Source organism: Ostrinia furnacalis, unplaced genomic scaffold, assembly GCF_004193835.3.
Source record: "Ostrinia furnacalis isolate ACB-3 unplaced genomic scaffold, ASM419383v2 OfSCF5820, whole genome shotgun sequence".
NCBI lineage: Eukaryota > Metazoa > Arthropoda > Insecta > Lepidoptera > Crambidae > Ostrinia > Ostrinia furnacalis.
In genome coordinates this window covers 320346-337193 of record NW_021136059.1, presented here as the reverse complement: position 1 = coordinate 337193, position 16848 = coordinate 320346, and the positions used below count along the sequence as shown (strand labels likewise).

Sequence of the window (16848 nt, the reverse complement as noted above, 5' to 3'; positions counted from 1 at the left end):
TTGAGGTAGATAGATTTAAGAAAATACTTATTGATATGGTAATAAACTCAACATCAAATAAACCGCACCTTCCGCGACGCGAACTTTAAGGATTTTCTTCTGACACAATCATGGTGCCCCAACAATATTGGTGTTATTTGAAAGCCCAATTAATATTCTTAAAGAAAAACACATTTAATTTCTTAATAAATGATTAACATATACCATAACTCTTACTTGAAAAAAGAGCTCACTTTGGGCCCACCTCTAGGATCAATTAGACCAATTTTGAAAGTGCTTGTCGCGGGAGGTGCGATTTATTTGATGTCGAGTGTAGAACAATGTAGATGTTTTTCTTGGTTGTCATACATAAAATAAGTAAAAAATGGCACTTTGACAACAAAAAGTTGTGCAAACGAAAATGCTTTTGTATCTTGGGGTATATGAATGTTGTTTTCATATAATCAACAAGTAATTTGCCACTCTCTATGTAGAAGAACTTTTTTGGTTGTAAAGTAGACTACACACAACTCTATTTCTTTGTGCCGCTTGGTATCAAAGTGTCTTCGTTTGTGTAACGTCTAAAGCAATGGCTTCAAGGGTTACAAAAAGAAATGTCCTTTCAATGTAACCTTGTTGGTGATCAATTAAATAGATAAATAAATAAATGTATTCGAATACGAATCATTTCTTTTAGTTATTGCAATACAGGTCTGTGAACCTAGTACAATAACTACCGCTAGCCCCGTTTTGTACCTATTTTTATGCAAATAACCATTCTAATTACCTGCAACGGCGTGCCATCAGCGTCATCCACCAACTCCACGGTAATCTCAGCCAGTTTCTTGGCCACGACGTTTCCTTTATCATCAGGAGCGCTGAACACGTACGATTCCTTCTCCAAGGTCACGGTGTAGTCCTTGGACGCGTCGAGAGGGCCAAACGAGTAGGTGCCTTCCTTTGTGGTCAGCTGGGTCAGCTTGACGCCGTCTGGGGAGAGGTTGAGTGTTAGTAAGATTGTAACGTAAAGATTTATTTTAAAAAAAGATTAACAAATATTATGAGTTATTCATTTCTGAATGGAAAGCGATGCAATGTAAAATTGTGTAAATTTTATACAACTTTTGCTAAATACTACTAAATGGCCAAATTTTCAAGAAAAAGGGATGAAAAATGGGGTTCTCGAGGGAAGATTATGTTTCAGCAAATTAAAAAAAAAACGATATTCATGTTATCGGGTTTGGTGATCTGGAGTAGTCAGGTCGTTGCGACCAAATAATTCTTCCGTGATACAATAAGTAAGTGGTAAGTGCGTTTTGCTACTAATAGTAATATTGTGACTTACGAGATACACCATTTTGTATGAAATAATGAAATAGTTAATGTGTCGCTGTGACCGCATGTATAGGATGGGTCAAATAATTGACGAATCTGGTCACTGACGTGGCCATTGATGATGCTCATCGTCTTACACGCCCTCTTCATTAACCTTTGACGTGCTATTGAGCCGCGCAAAACTGCACCCCCAACTGCTAGGGTTTCGAGCCGGCAATCGAGCGCGCGCGCAGTGTTGTCGAAATATTCAAATTGTTCAAAATAATTGTTAGGCACACACCAAACTGATTGGTGTTTCTTAAGGTTAGACCAGACCAACGCGTGCAGCCGGCGTGCANACAAATCATTTTCAGTTTCCATTTTGCCGAATAGGCGTGATTGACAATATGCGTGACAGTGACAACCTGCACGCGCAGTGATCGCCATCGTGGTCGCGGCAGTGTGAAACAACTTTTGCACGCGCAGTGGTCGCCATCGCCATCGCCATCGCTGCACGCGTTGGTTTGTCCGAACCTTTAATGAAATTTACTCCACCTCCAGTAAGCGTGACAGTAGCGCCTTCCACCGCCGGAACAACCCGTCCGCTCTTGGTGAGGCCGCGGACGGCGCGTAGCGTGAGCGCCGCCGCCTGGCAGCCTGCGATACCCCACACTTGCTGCGGGCCGGACGGCTCGAATAGTAGAGAAGATGATTGCGCTGATATGACGGATACTTCGCCCTGGGAATATACAGGTGAGATTAATAATTTTAAAAGCAGCAGTATTTCTCCGACTTCATTTGTATTTTGCCGGAATAAACCACAAGAAAAGGAAAGTTATCGCTCCATCGTCTTCTATCTTCTTCCAAAATAACGTCTTTCTTACTCACTCACTCATTCATTCCCTCTCGCTTACTCCCTTGCGTTCCGTTTTATACTTCTACACTTAATAATGGCGACTCTGTGATCTGATAGTAAGAGATTTAGACTTTATCGATTAGGAAGTTGAGAGTTAAATTAATTACTGTTTCAAAACCCCAAACATCCTCTTCAACACTTTTGGACTCACGCCCGTATTCACAAACATTACTATGAGGTCTCACAGTGCGCGTGGACGCACAGGGTGACACACGAACCAATCACAGAGCTCTATTCAACGCTGTGCGTTGAATAGAGCTCTGTGATTAGGGCATATACCGATTAGGGCATGTAATATCGGAAGGTTTTCAATTCCGATATTGGATTCCGATATTCGATCTCAATATCGGAATTCCGATATTAATATCGGAATTGAGTTTATGTATTATAAAATTTAAATATTTGGTTATATTCGTATAATTTCTCGATTGTATACAGCAAAATAATGATTTTAATCAAAATCTTTAATTTGGTACAAAATAACACTTCTTAAAATTATAATATTGAAGTATTTAAAACCATTTTGTATGTTACGGGTAACCATTGCATTTTGGTAACTGATAATGGGCCAATTATGGAAATGAACTAGAAAATAATTTAAGTGTTTTTGTAAAACAGGTATCAAACAAACTTTTACTCCTTCAACCAATACTGGCGGAACGATTTGTAGTCATTCAAGTCACATGTTACAAAAATTTTAGACAGTGGTATAAAACTTGAATATGCTTGTAATTTGTTCCTTTTTGATTATCGATGTACAACACACAAAACCACGGGGCGTCATCATCGTCATCATTTCAACCCTAAGACGTCCACTGCTGAACATAGGCCTCCTCCAATAATTTCCACAATGGCTGGTTGGTGGCGGCCTGCATCCAGCGCTTTCCTGCTACCTTTATGAGGTCGTCGGTCCACCTTGTGGATGGCAGCTTTATGCTACGCTTACGTGGCCTCTACTCCAGAACCTTGCTGCCCCATCGGCCGTCAGTTTTGCGTACTAGGGCGGAATCGCTGGAAGACCTCGGCACAATGCTCGAAGACCTAATCGAGTCTCCCAACAGGTAGGCCTTGGACATGGACAAAACGAAGCTTATGACCATGTTCCGCCCTACCTATTTTCGGTTGGGAGCCTGATTTTCGAGACTGTTGACAAGCATGTCAACCTCGGATAAACGATTCAGCTAAGTAGATTCAATTTCGAGAAAGCGGTAAATCATCAAATCCTACTCGGCTGGGCCGCGTTCGGGAAACTACACAACATCTTTTCGTCCAAAATACCTCAGTGCTTAAAGACGAAAGTCCTCAAACAATGTGTGTTACCCCAGTTATAATATACGGCTCGGAAACGTGGCCTCTCAAAGTTGCACAGCGTGCTATGATGAGGGCTGTGCTTGGTGTTTCTTTACGAGTTCGAATCAGAAATGAGAAGCTCTGTTTACGAACTAAAGTCGCTGACATAGCCCGACGGAATAGCAAGCTGAAGTGGCAATGGGCAGGGCACATAGTACGCAGAACTGACGGGCCATAGTCCAATTTTATTAATGTTTGGAAGGGAGTTGAGATGTCGTTTTTCATTGCTAAGACCAAGTACGGCAAGTGCTAAAATTGTTTTAGAACATGTTATGGTAAATAATTATTTGCAGTGGAAAAAGTGATGTTGAAAGACATGAGAAAATCATTGGTCTTTGCCAATCATGTACTTTGAGCTTTGTAGCAGGTTATGGCGCTTTTAAACGCTTTGTTTAAAGTCTCAATCAAAACCTTTATCTGATTCCGATATTACGATATTGGGTCGCTCAATATCGGAATTGTAATATCAGATCTTGTCTTCCGAGATTCCGATATTACGAGATTCCGAGATTCCGATATTCATGCCCTAATACCGATAACGAATATACCGTGTTTTATTTGTACGTTCCAAAACCCAAGGGTGCCAAACATTGCCTTCTGAAACTAAAACACTTGCATTTTGCATACATTTTTTGATTAGTGAAACCGTTCGTAAGCTACTCCCTCCTCCCCCTGGGTTGTAGTTGTAACAGATACATTTAATTTATGGTTCAGAATCTAAGAATCTATTTATGGTCCTTCAAGCCGGATTTACTTTGAATTTCCGATTATTGTTCTTTGGTTAAATACAGCACGGTTGTTTTAGCTAACGAAGAAGTGTGGTCACTCACATCAGCCATATACATGGTGTGTTCAAAGATGAAGCCGCCATCAGGATGCGGGCGTGACGTCAGCGGGCCAGTGCGAGTGCCGCCTACTGTCAGCGTCAAGTCGTTAACTGTCACTGGTGACAGCACGCGCACAGTCACTGCATGTGCTACTGGCGCGAAGTATATTGTCTGGGGAGTAAATTTTCAGGTTAGTTGTGAACATTTTTAAATAGTAGACAAGCTGTTAAGAATAAATATTGTGTCATAATGCGGGATTGCGTCGATTCGAACTTCAAACTATAAAACACAAGACACATACAGTGCAAAGGTTTATGAGGTCTCATGCAGCATCAAGTTACGATTTAAGTTATGTTTGTGAGCAACAACCTGATCAGTAGTGAACAAAATACTTAACCCTATAATATAAAAATTAATATTTTTATGAGCTTCCCTGCCTTACCTGGAAGTCTTTAAATAGACTTCGGACGCAGGTTGGCTGTAGTAAGGACAATCTGGTCAGGTGGGGATTCTTGGATGGCTTAAACATGGAGTGCAGGTGCGGTTTTGTTCCCCAGTCGATGAAGCACCTGATATCGTGCCCTGAGTGCCCGAGCTACTGCACTCAGGAGGATTTGATGAGTGCTACTGACAACGCCACCCTCGTGGCGGAGTTTTGGGCTGACACTGTGTAGGTTTGTTGTCGACGCGAAAAGAAGAAGACCAGAGTAACTTTCAATAAGGGGTATTGAGGCTACATACCGAGGGCGGCTTGTCGTCGTTAGCCGCAGTGGTGGCAGTGAGGGTAGGCGGTCGGAACTGGTGGCAGCCGCGCGGCGCGAGCGTGTATCGTCCGGCAAGACACTTGCAACACGCCGGACGCGCCGTCCGGGCCTGTGTCCTCCACTGCTTGATACCAAGAAGTAAGCTACATACCGCGTACCGGAAAACGCAGCGTGGGACGTCCACCTACAAGGTGGACCGACGACATCGTAAAGGTAGCAGGGAAGCGCAGGACGCAGGCCGCTACCAATCGATCAACATGGAAAGCATTGGGGGAGGCCTATGTTCAGCAGTGGACGTCCTGTGGCTGAAATGATGAAGCTACATACCGAGGGCGGCTTGTCGTCGTTAGCCGCGGTGGCAGCCGTGAGGGTAGGCGGTCGGAACTGGTGGCAGCCGCGCGGCGCGAGCGTGTAGCGGCCGGCTGCAGGCACGCACGCCGAGCTGGCGCCGCGAGACACTTGTAACACGCCGGACGCGCCGTCCGGGCCGGTGTACTCCACCTGGGACACAAATAAAATAGAACTTTATTGACATGAAACAAGTACAATATAGTGAAACCCCCGATTCCTGTGCTAGATATATGAAACTGTATTACAGAAGCCAGTGCCCGCACACTCAATTCGACAAATGATTGATAATAATAGTGTAAAAATATTAATGTTCTTAATCCGCTTGTGTGAACGTTCTTCTGAATTAAGGTATGGATTCTGGCTCAACGGTCGACGTTCGAGCTGTCCTTTCAAATAAGAAGTCCGATGTTGCTGACATTTGAAACGTTTCATTTTTTACGGCCCGATAGCACCGAGCCAGATAAATAGATATAATCTTTCGCACCCGGCTGCAGTAGAGGTTTGTTTTAATAAAACAAAAGAGCACAAGTTAATCACGTTCAAAAACATGGTGCGACTGGGTTGTGTGAGTTGTGACGCCAACTGTCGCATCACGCAACGACGGGCTTTTGCTAATACTCACGCGGGGTGCAAGCACGAAAATTAGCGCAGATGTGTACAGCTGCACCCGCGCAAGTTTTTTAGCGAGGACACGAAAGGTTGAGAGGTTTATGTACATCTAATTAAAACAAGAATCATGGTATCTAGAAAATAAAAAAGCTTTGCTTAGTTTAGAACTAAATGATATAGTGTCAAGTCTAAGAATATTTATTTAATTTATGGTGTCAGATTATAATAGTGGTATGTTATACTAACCTCAAGCTCGTGCTGCGAGCTCAGCCTCAAAACATATCCCGTGTGGTGGAAGGCAGGCGCCGGCACTTTCTCGTGTGCGACGGCCACGTTGAGGCGCGCCTCCCGCCAGCACAGACGCGTCGTCGGCACCGACAGTTCGGCGCTGCCCGCCGGGACTTCCTTGAACGAGTACTCGCCATCTGAAAACATAACACTCAGTTAGGACGGTGCCAGAAAAAACACGCGATTACAACTCAATCCTGAGTTAACTTGGCGGCCGTGACTTCACATCGATGATCTGGTACGGATGGGGCGAATGCCGGGAGGTGTGCGAGTAAGTGAAATTATACTCGGCGCTGGCTAGCCAGTTCCTTTGCTTGAACTTGGCTTGACACGCTACTGCGTGTCTAAAACCCGGTCCGTAAGCACGTAGAATTTTGTCCAATGACCCCTAGCTACCCATCCTTATTGCTCGCGCGTAATTATATTGCTGTCGCGACACTGTGCGACTGGCATCCGCAGTGAATGTGCGAGCACGATAGCAACATAATTACGCGCGAGCGATAAGGATGGGTAGCTAGGGGTCATTGGACAAAATTCTACGTGCTCACGGACCAGACTATAGATTCCAATGGGGTATGCAGTTTGAGCATGATTGAGTTATACACGCGTAGACGGGTGGGCTTCCTGAGAACCAACGCTTCCCTGGCAGATATTGGATTTACGGATCCATGGAGCACGTCTATGAAGTGACATAAAATAATACACAACGCTTTGAATTAATTCCGTCTACGCCCGACTAGTTAGACATGGTGGGAACTCCACAGATTTTTGGTTTCATGGACTACCTGCTCGTTTTTGAGTTATTTGGTTCAATGTTACATGATATTTGAGTGTTTTAAAATGTATGTTTTTTTTTTCAAAGCTTCTATGTACTTTTTTTTTATTGATATTTTCCAGACTATGATGTCACAAACCACTATTTTAGCTGGAGTTAATAGTCCCCATAATACTTACTAACAACCACAGCCTTCATGGGCGTGCCAATGTACCCGGTCAGCCGGGCGAAGACACACGAGACGCCCCGACACCGTGTCTTTAAGCTGGGAGAACGTCACGCCGTACCACTGTTTTAGCTAGATTTAGTATTGCCAATTATACTCACTGACAACCACAGCTTTCATGGGGGTCCCGATGTAACCACCATCAGGCGACAGCGGCCGCAACATAACTGGTAGATTGTTGCAGTCAGCCGGGCGAAGACACACGACACGTCCCGACACGGTGCCTTTAAGCTGGGAGAACGACACGCCGTCCACGGGACCGTTGCCGACGGAAAACTTCTGGGTTACTGGGAAGAATCTGTGGAGGGAATGAAATTGAGGTATAGTTGTTGCAATTCACGAAGACGAGTGAGCTTTACATGTGTGGTGGCTAGCTACTGTTGGTTTTTCAAAAGTTTTGATAGACATTACACTATTGTTATTTATTTTATTTGGTGCACTTAACGTTATGCGCATGTACACGTACACACACAAGTAAGCTCACTCACCTTCATGAGTTTCAAGAACAATAATGTGGATTGGAGGAATTATTTCAAGTCATAACAAACAAGGTTTTCAAATGATTTTTTTAAATCTTTTTTTTTATCTTCAATGATGTGTTAATTTCTAGAAACAGTCTTTTTTACTAAATTTTTAGAGGTGATGCAGTCTTTGATAAACAACTGACGTAGAATGTGCACTCTCAAAATGAGCACTTTTTTTTTTTTGGTCGTTCGTTAGGTCTTTGAGTAATGCCTAAATATTAAGCAAGTGGACCATCTATCAGCGATCCAGCATAAAGATTAGTCATTAATTACTTAAAGGCTAAAGTATACTCACTGCATGCCCTCCCTTTGCTCCTGTTCACTCAGCTCCACTTTGGCTACGTACACTCCCGGTGGCAGGAAGGTGCACCACTTGCCTGGAACATACCACCAACATGTTTAATGTTGTTGTGCCTCATCCTAATCAACAAGTGGGTGATTCACCCTCGCAAACAAATTCATTGTCTCACTGTCGTTCTAGGTCGCCATGGCAACTCGCACGGGGCCCTACTCGGATTCAACGAGAATGTCGCAAGACTGACGGCACTGCACGAGCGCGGGACACACATGGGGTCCACTGAACAAGGGAATGGCTCACTGCACACAGCCAGGTAATGACTGGCTATTGTTTTTAAACATGACTTGCTTTTCAACCGACTTCAAAAAAAAAAAAGGAGGAGGTTCTCAATTCGACCCGTATGTTTTTTTTTTCTATGTTTGTTACGCGATAACTCCGCCAATTATGAACCGATTTGAACAAATCTTTTTTCGGCGTATAGGTACTACCTCAAGGGTGGTCCCATTTAAATTTAATAATAGAAAAAACAACCCCCAAGGGTGGAAAATTGGGGATGAACTTTTTTATACGCAATATCTCCGCCGATTATAAATCAATTTGAACGATTATTTTTTTGTTGAATAGGTATTATCAAAAGGGTGGTTTCATGCGAATTTGAAGAAAATATTTCACCCCCAAGAGTGGAAAATTGGGGTTGAACTTTTTTATACGCAATATTTTTTTTTTTTTTTTTTTTTTTTTTCCACAACGAGGAAGCTCTTGGCCTGTATCTCACCTGATGGTAAGTGACGATCAGGCCGAAGGTGGAAGCGAGCTTCACCCGGAATCCTCAACCACGGAGGATATTTTTAATTTTTAGTTTTTTTTGTGTTCACGCATTTGAAGTCGGTTTTTTTTTTAAAAGTTAATTATGTTAAAGTGCTTTTTAAAAGCATATTTGCAAAAATAAATTAGTTTTTATGAGTTTTTAACCTATTGCTGAATGGGGTCCACTTACCATCATTCTCGGGCGCCGAGTGTACCGCAGCTCTCACCGGCCCCTTCTCGGCCTCGATGAGTATGTCCCTGTGGTCGGGCGGGCTGACGGCGCCGCACACGCATGGGCCCCGTGGGGGTCACCTATTGCTGAATGGGGTCCACTCACCATCATTCTCGGGCGCCGAGTGTACCGCAGCCCTCACCGGCCCCTTCTCGGCCTCGATGAGTATGTCCCGGTGGTCGGGCGGGCTGACGGCGCCGCACATGCATGGGCCCCGTGGGGGTCACCTATTTCTGAATGGGGTCCACTTACCATCATTCTCGGGCGCCGAGTGTACCGCAGCCCTCACCGGGCCCTTCTCTGCTTCAATAAGTATGTCCCTGTGGTCGGGCGGGCTGACGGCGCCGCACACGCGCCAGCGCGCCGCGGCCGCGTGGGGCACGCGCGTGGGCCCCGCGGGGGTCACCTGCAGCTGGATTGTGTCCGCTTCGCACTTCTCTGCAATTCGTTTAAATATGTAGATGGAAAATGTAATCGCTTTTTGGAAAACTTTAAAACAATCTGTTATGTATAAAAAAATCATAATTTATTATTCACTAGCTTTCCGCCCGCGGCTTCGCCCGCGTGGAATTTTGTCTGTCACAGAAAAACTTTATCGCGCGCGTCCCTGTTTCAAAAACCGGGATAAAAACTATCCTATGTTCTTTCCCGGGACTCAAACTATCTCTATGCCAAATTTCATCAAAATTGGTTGCGAGGTTTAAGCGGGAAAGCGTAACAGACAGACAGACAGACAGACAGAGTTACTTTCGTATTTATAATATTAGTTGGGAAGTTGGGATAACAAATCTGATTAATTCATGACGTCACACACCTCAGGACTATCGTGTTTGCCCTCACCAGTTGAAGGCACTGTAGAGTTAGGTTCTGTCACTCGCTAGTGGCTAAAACAGTGACGCCAATTGGTAACTGCTGAAGCCTATCGTTATTGCATTCGCTAGAGGCGCCACTGTGGAATAAGGTCCTGTCACTTGCCTGTCACTAACTGGTGAGCGCAAAAATACAGTACCCCTCATTTGTTGCAGCCCTAACAAAACAAGCTCACCATGCAAGAAGTTGAGCAAGTAGTTCCCTGGCTTCAACGCGGGCAGCGTGAACTTGCCGCCCGCGTCGGTAGTACCAACCGCCCGCCCATCTTACTCCACGCGGGCCCCGCCCACTGAGGCTACTAGCGAGCCTACTACAGTGGACTCACTTGGCTCACTTGTTCTAGCCTGGACAAAAGAAGCTCACCGTGCAAGAAGTTGAGTAAGTAGTTCCCTGGTTTCAGCGCGGGTAGCGTGAACTTGCCGTCCGTCTAGTTCCACGCGAGCCCCGCCCACCGAAGCTAGTAGCGAGCCTACCACTGTGGACTCACTCGGATCACTTGTTCTAGCCTGGACAAAAGAAGCTCACCGTGGAAGAAGTTGAGCAAGTAGTTCCCTGGTTTCAGCGCGGGCAGCGTGAACTTGCCGCCCGCGTCGGTTGTGCCCACCGCCCGCCCATCTTACTCCACGCGGGCCCCGCCCACCTAGGCTAGAAGCGAGCCTACCACTGTGGACTCACTTGGCTCACTTGTTCTAACCCTGACAAAAGAAGCTCACCGTGCAAGAAGTTGAGCAAGTAGTTTCCTGGTTTGAGCGCGGGCAGCGTGAACTTGCCGCCCGCTTCCATAGTGCCCACCGCCCGCCCATCTTACTCCACGCGAGCCCCGCCCACTGAGGCTAGCAGCGAGCCTACCACTGTGGACTCACTTGGCTCACTTGTTCTAGCCCTGACAAAAGACGCTCACCATGCAAGAAGTTGAGCAAGTAGTTCCCTGGTTTCAGCGCGGGCAGCGTGAACTTGCCGCCCGCGTCGGTAGTACCAACCGCCCGCCCATCTTACTCCACGCGGGCCCCGCCCACTGAGGCTAGTAGCAAGCCTACCACTGTAACACTTGCCTCATTTGTTCTAGCCTGGACAAAAGAAGCTCACCGTGCAAGAAGTTGAGCAAGTAGTTCCCTGGTTTCAGCGCGGGTAGCGTGAACTTGCCGTCCGTCTAGTTCCACGCGAGCCCCGCCCACCGAGGCTAGCAGCGAGCCTACCACTGTGGACTCACTCGGATCACTTGTTCTAGCCTGGACAAAAGAAGCTCACCGTGCAAGAAGTTGAGCAAGTAGTTCCCTGGTTTCAGCGCGGGCAGCGTGAACTTGCCGCCCGCGTCCGTGGTACCAACCGCCCGCCCATCTAGTTCCACGCGGGCCCCGCCCAGCGAGCCTACCACTGTGGACTCACTCGGATCACTTGTTCTAGCCTGGACAAAAGAAGCTCACCGTGCAAGAAGTTGAGCAAGTAGTTCCCTGGTTTCAGCGCGGGCAGCGTGAACTTGCCGCCCGCGTCCGTGGTACCGACCGCCCGCCCGTCTTACTCCACGCGGGCCCCGCCCACTGAGGCTAGCAGCGAGCCTACCATTGTGACACTCGCCTTATTTGTTCTAGCCTGGACAAAAGAAGCTCACCATGCAAGAAGTTGAGCAAGTAGTTCCCTGGTTTCAGCGCGGGTAGCGTGAACTTGCCGTCCGTCTAGTTCCACGCGAGCCCCGCCACCGAGGCTAGCAGCGAGCCTACCACTGTGGACTCACTCGGATCACTTGTTCTAGCCTGGACAAAAGAAGCTCACCATGCAAGAAGTTGAGCAAGTAGTTCCCTGGTTTCAACGCGGGCAGCGTGAACTTGCCGCCCGCGTCGGTTGTGCCTACCGCCCGCCCATCTAGTTCCACGCGAGCCCCGCCCACGCCGGCCCCGCCCACCGAGGCTAGGAGCGAGCCTACCACTGTGAAGCCGCTCACCTGGGATGATCAAGGTATGCATGAATATTACACGTTTTTGTTGTGAAGTAGCTATTATAACTTTAGTATAAGGTGCCACAGTATTTAGCCTGAAGTATTGCAGTCTGTAAATGAGGGGTGCCACAGATTTCTATGTAACTTTTAAAACTATAGTACACGTTTGGTAACATCAAGTGACTTGAGTAGTTAGGTATTCTTTTTGCATTTTTTTCGTGGAACATCTCGGTATATTAAATCGTCGATTCTTCGCGCGAAAGCTAGCAAAACAGCTTATGTGGCATTTAAGCACACTTTTTTTCAAGCCGTGTTTTGGGCACTAGCAGTGTACAAGGGTTGTTTAATGTACTTGTTATTTGACTTTTAAAAGCTCTTATAAGTAGTTCCATTCCATTCACAGGCAGTAAAATAAGTTAATAATATTTCACTTGAAAAATACTTAATTAGATCACAGTAAATACAAATGAGTAGGTCATCTTCATAGAAACGCACGGGCGCGGTTTGTATGTGAGCGCGCCAATACGTATGCGGCGCGCACGCACACACTGACAAAATTCGGCGCAACCACGACTGGCTCCCTGCTAATCCACGCTAAAAATGATAAGATTGAGCGATATCACTTACCTCAAAAGCATTCTTGATGTACAAGCTATCATGTTGGACACTGAATGGTACCACTTCAGGTCCAACATTGAGAGACAGTTCATTCTGTCCCGGGGCCACACTCAATGCCCTTAGTGAGTAGTGCCCAGCGGGGACCAGGCCAAAACTGAACTCTCCGTTGCTGTCAGTCACTGAATGACATATTGGGGAGTCAGGGACTCCTTGGAGGAGTGCAGTTTTGCAGCCTTCGACACGGAACAGTTGCTTTTCCTGAAAAATAGATAATTTTAGATTAAGAAAACAAATATTGTTAAGATGAATTTGAACATATCCTGTTAAACAAATTAACTCTAAAAATCTTCCACTCATTTTAATGACCAACCACTATTCTAGTTCACTTGTTGGTAGACTAAATTAAAACCTCAAAATGGCTATGATTATGAATCTACGTCAAGAGGTTATAGTATCACTACTTAATTAGGACACTGAAATAGGAATATTGATGAAAAAAATATTCCTTAAACTTACTACATCTTTTGCAACTTCTAAAACTTACATCTTTTGCATACAGGAGGACATAGAGGCCGCTCATGGGGGCCCCAAATGATGTGACGGATCCTTTGACGTCATATCCTTTCACGGCCAGCACCCCTGTGGGTAGAGCAGTGTTGCCTTCCTTTACCTGCACTACGGCCTGGGCTGGCTCCAGTTTCCATCTAGAAGACAAGTGTAAATAAAGATAATATGAGGTAAGTTTTTTTTTCTTCTAAGTTATCAAGTTTTCAATAACTTTTGCAAGGTTTTCTTTGTGGTAAAGATGCAGAATACCCATCTTTGCAACATAAATGGTGCAACCCACCAGTTCAACTTAGGGACTATAATTTGGAATTATTTTAAACCTGTGATAAATTAGTATGTAGATTACCTTACTTTGGCACCCAACCAATGTAGTAATAATTAAATATTTAAGCCAGTGTTCTTTCTGCGTTTTATTTATTTTATTTATTTATTTATTATTCATTATTGAGCAATTACATATTTGATCCAAATAGCGTCCTAAATCCTTTTTAGGTTTGTCTAGACACTATTGTTCTCTATACAAATAAAAACAAACGTTTTAGTATAAGCATTCACAACACTTTCAGATATACAAAATATTATTTTAGCGAGTGCGCACTACGATGACGAAAGACTCGACGTTCGATCGCGATCGCAGACCGGTTGGCAGATAATTGTCTAAAAAGCATAATGTGGCATTTGAAAATGAGTAAACTCAATAAATTACCTTGGATGTGAAGCTTTCACAGTGTATTTGCCAGGTATCACAGGTGTAAAGTGGAAGTCACCTCCTGTAGTAGTAACAGTATTCCTCACTTCTCCTTTATCATTGACCAGCTGAACTGAAACTCCACTTGGCCCCAGCTTTTGACCTGCTGTTATAACTCTACCGGTGATCCCAAAACCATTAAACTGGAAGTTTATATCTTGCCCGACCGAACAGGCATCTGTTTCTCCATCTATGTTAAGGTTCACCTCAGCAGGCTCGAAGCTCCATCCTGCTGGTGGATGGACCTTCAACACATAATCCCCTTTCTCATAAAGAGGTAAAAAGTAATACCCATTGGTAGGAGCACATTCAGTCTTTTCTTTTAAGCTTCCATCTTTTGTATACCTAAAATTATAAATGTAAATAATTACGACACATCAATTGACCACTGATTAGCCATTTGTACATTATTAATTAATTACATTTAGTAAAATCTAATTAGAAGTGATGATAGGTTAACTTACAGGCCGATCTCAATTTTAGAGAAATCCAAAGTGACATGACTTTTAACGAATCCACCACAACCTAAGATATCGTCGGCGTGACCATTTTTAATATATATTAAAGAAAATACAAGGAAAAATAGTAATTTCATATTCACCCCAATCATAGTCACTTTTTTGGCCATATTTTTTCAGTGATATCTATGAAATAGTGATGTCCGTGTGTGTGTGTGATTACAATAATCGTTCAATTGACATCAAGTGAAATGGCAAACGATGACGTGCTATAGATGACCCACGCTGAACTGTCCCGCCAAACTCAATGACAGGGGGGCGCTACCATCGTTCAACTATATGGTTTCCAACATGGCAAAAATCTGAACCAGCGATCCGGTCATGAAGCTAAAGATAAAAATGGAGGCCAGACTTAGAATACCTACTTGAAGCACAACCTATGTATCACTATCTCGCTCTCTGTGGGCAGGCTCTCTCTTTCTAAGTAGGGTAACCTTTTATTTATTTTTCTCAGGACGACAAAGACTGATTTACGTTTAAACAGTGTGTCTTGATAAAGTGCACTTAATATGATTATGAAAAAAGGTTTTCGATGTTTTTGTTTTAAGATGAATTACAACATTAAGAAAGTGTAAAGGCATCGAAAACTGTGGATATTTGATAGAAAACAGATTTTAATTTGGCAGTTGACAGACGGATTTGGATATGGATTGATTACAGTAAACGGCCGTAGAAAACATTATGCAAAATTAGATAAGTAAGGTCCCACAGAAAGTCCCAGATATATCCTCAATATGGTCATACTACTTCAAAATGTCTTATAGAAACAAAAATTTTAAATTTGCTCAAAGTCAATGAAACTCAATGTAAAATCTTCTTTTTCTTGACATATGTAACATTTAATAATAAGTTTAAATACTGGTAAAACGTTTTAGGAAGTAATTACTGTGAAAATACAAAGAAATATGGTAACATTTAATAATAAGTTTAAATACTGGTAAAACGTTTTAGGAAGTAATTACTGTGAAAATACAAAGAAATATGTTAACAATGATCCACTGTCAGAAATCACGAAATAAACACTTACGCGTGGAATTTTATATCACTTCCAGGACAACACGAACTACCGCAACCACGCACTATACAATTTTGCACCATTTCTTCAGACAAAACAATGATAAGGTCCCTTGAAAAATCTCAAACGAAATCAACTGCATAGTAAACAACCGCCATGATGGGCCGGATTCGGCCGATGTTGCCACATTACCGATACCTCAGAAATTGGGATTGTAATTCCCTGATTCGCCAACACATTAAGCCTAAATGGCCGACAATTTTGTGATTTTTTATTTAACTAGGTAATCTAAGTTTCAAATATTAATTATTTATTTATTTAACTTCTTATTTGGTTAGTGAATTGGCTATTTCGAAGAATTTACAAGGAGATTTAAATAAGAAGATAGCAATACTACAGTTCACACTAAAAAGAGAGGTAGGGCCACAGAGAGCGAGATAGATATAAGTAGGTATTTGACTCAAGTTTTGTTCCCAACTTTGCCCTCCATTTTTATCTGTAGCTTCATGGATCCGGTATTGACGGTGGCGCCCCACTGTCAATGTCATCGACAGGACAGTCCAGTATTTTGGAACTATAACTAAATATACAAACCCTGCGAACTTGTGAAGATACTCAATCAATTCCTCTTTCAGTCAATAATTTAACAAACATGATTGGGTGTTTGTGTAGAATTTCCATAATTTGATTTGAAAGGCATTTTTAATTAGTTTTGCATGGATTTTAATCTTTTTTATATTAGTTTTATTTCAAATTTATGGATTAAGTATAATTTCATCCTCGATAATTAAGTTTTAATCATTCAAAATAATTATACTGGGTGAAAAATGCGATGTTTAAATAATACATATACACACGGCCAGTACGGCCACACTGTTAACTATTCATTTCCGTTTTTGCTCTCGCTCTTATCAAATGGCGATTCTTTGCGATAGAACGAGACGACATGACAGGCAATGGATAGTTTATAACATTGTTGCCGGTTGCCGATGGTGCGTGTTATAGATATTAGTCATACAGATACTTATTTGGCATTTTTTTTAAAGATTATTGTTAACATAATGTGACGATAAATGGTCAATACATCAAAGATCAATTATTCAATTAACTTATGGAATGGAACCTCACTATTAATTTGACAGATGTCACGTACCCAAAGTTGATTGAACTCTCATAAAGGTTCCAACACACTTTATCTATCGATTATTTACAGAAATTATATTATTATTCAAAACCAAAACACGTCAGTACATTTTGGTTTTTAAAATTTAATATTACCATCCCTAGATGAATAAGAATTCATGTCGCTTTAAGTATTG

General features: G+C 43.4%; 1 protein-coding gene across 1 annotated transcript in view; it reads right to left on the bottom strand.

Annotated features, from left to right (window-relative positions):
• The window catches only part of LOC114361571 (nodal modulator 1), a 31877-nt gene extending 17222 nt beyond the window's left edge, over positions 1–14655 (bottom strand). Inside the window, exons 1-13 of the mRNA XM_028316648.1 lie at positions 14461–14655; positions 13955–14341; positions 13226–13385; positions 12691–12939; positions 11901–12069; positions 9513–9698; positions 8219–8300; positions 7501–7697; positions 6357–6535; positions 5478–5651; positions 4390–4557; positions 1849–2032; positions 767–969 (exon numbers count right to left, since the gene is read on the bottom strand). Coding sequence (XP_028172449.1) covers positions 767–969; positions 1849–2032; positions 4390–4557; positions 5478–5651; positions 6357–6535; positions 7501–7697; positions 8219–8300; positions 9513–9698; positions 11901–12069; positions 12691–12939; positions 13226–13385; positions 13955–14341; positions 14461–14624 — 2502 coding nt within the window. The 5' untranslated portion in view covers positions 14625–14655. The remainder of the gene's footprint in view (positions 1–766; positions 970–1848; positions 2033–4389; positions 4558–5477; positions 5652–6356; positions 6536–7500; positions 7698–8218; positions 8301–9512; positions 9699–11900; positions 12070–12690; positions 12940–13225; positions 13386–13954; positions 14342–14460) is intronic.
• Positions 14656–16848: the final 2193 nt, after the last annotated feature.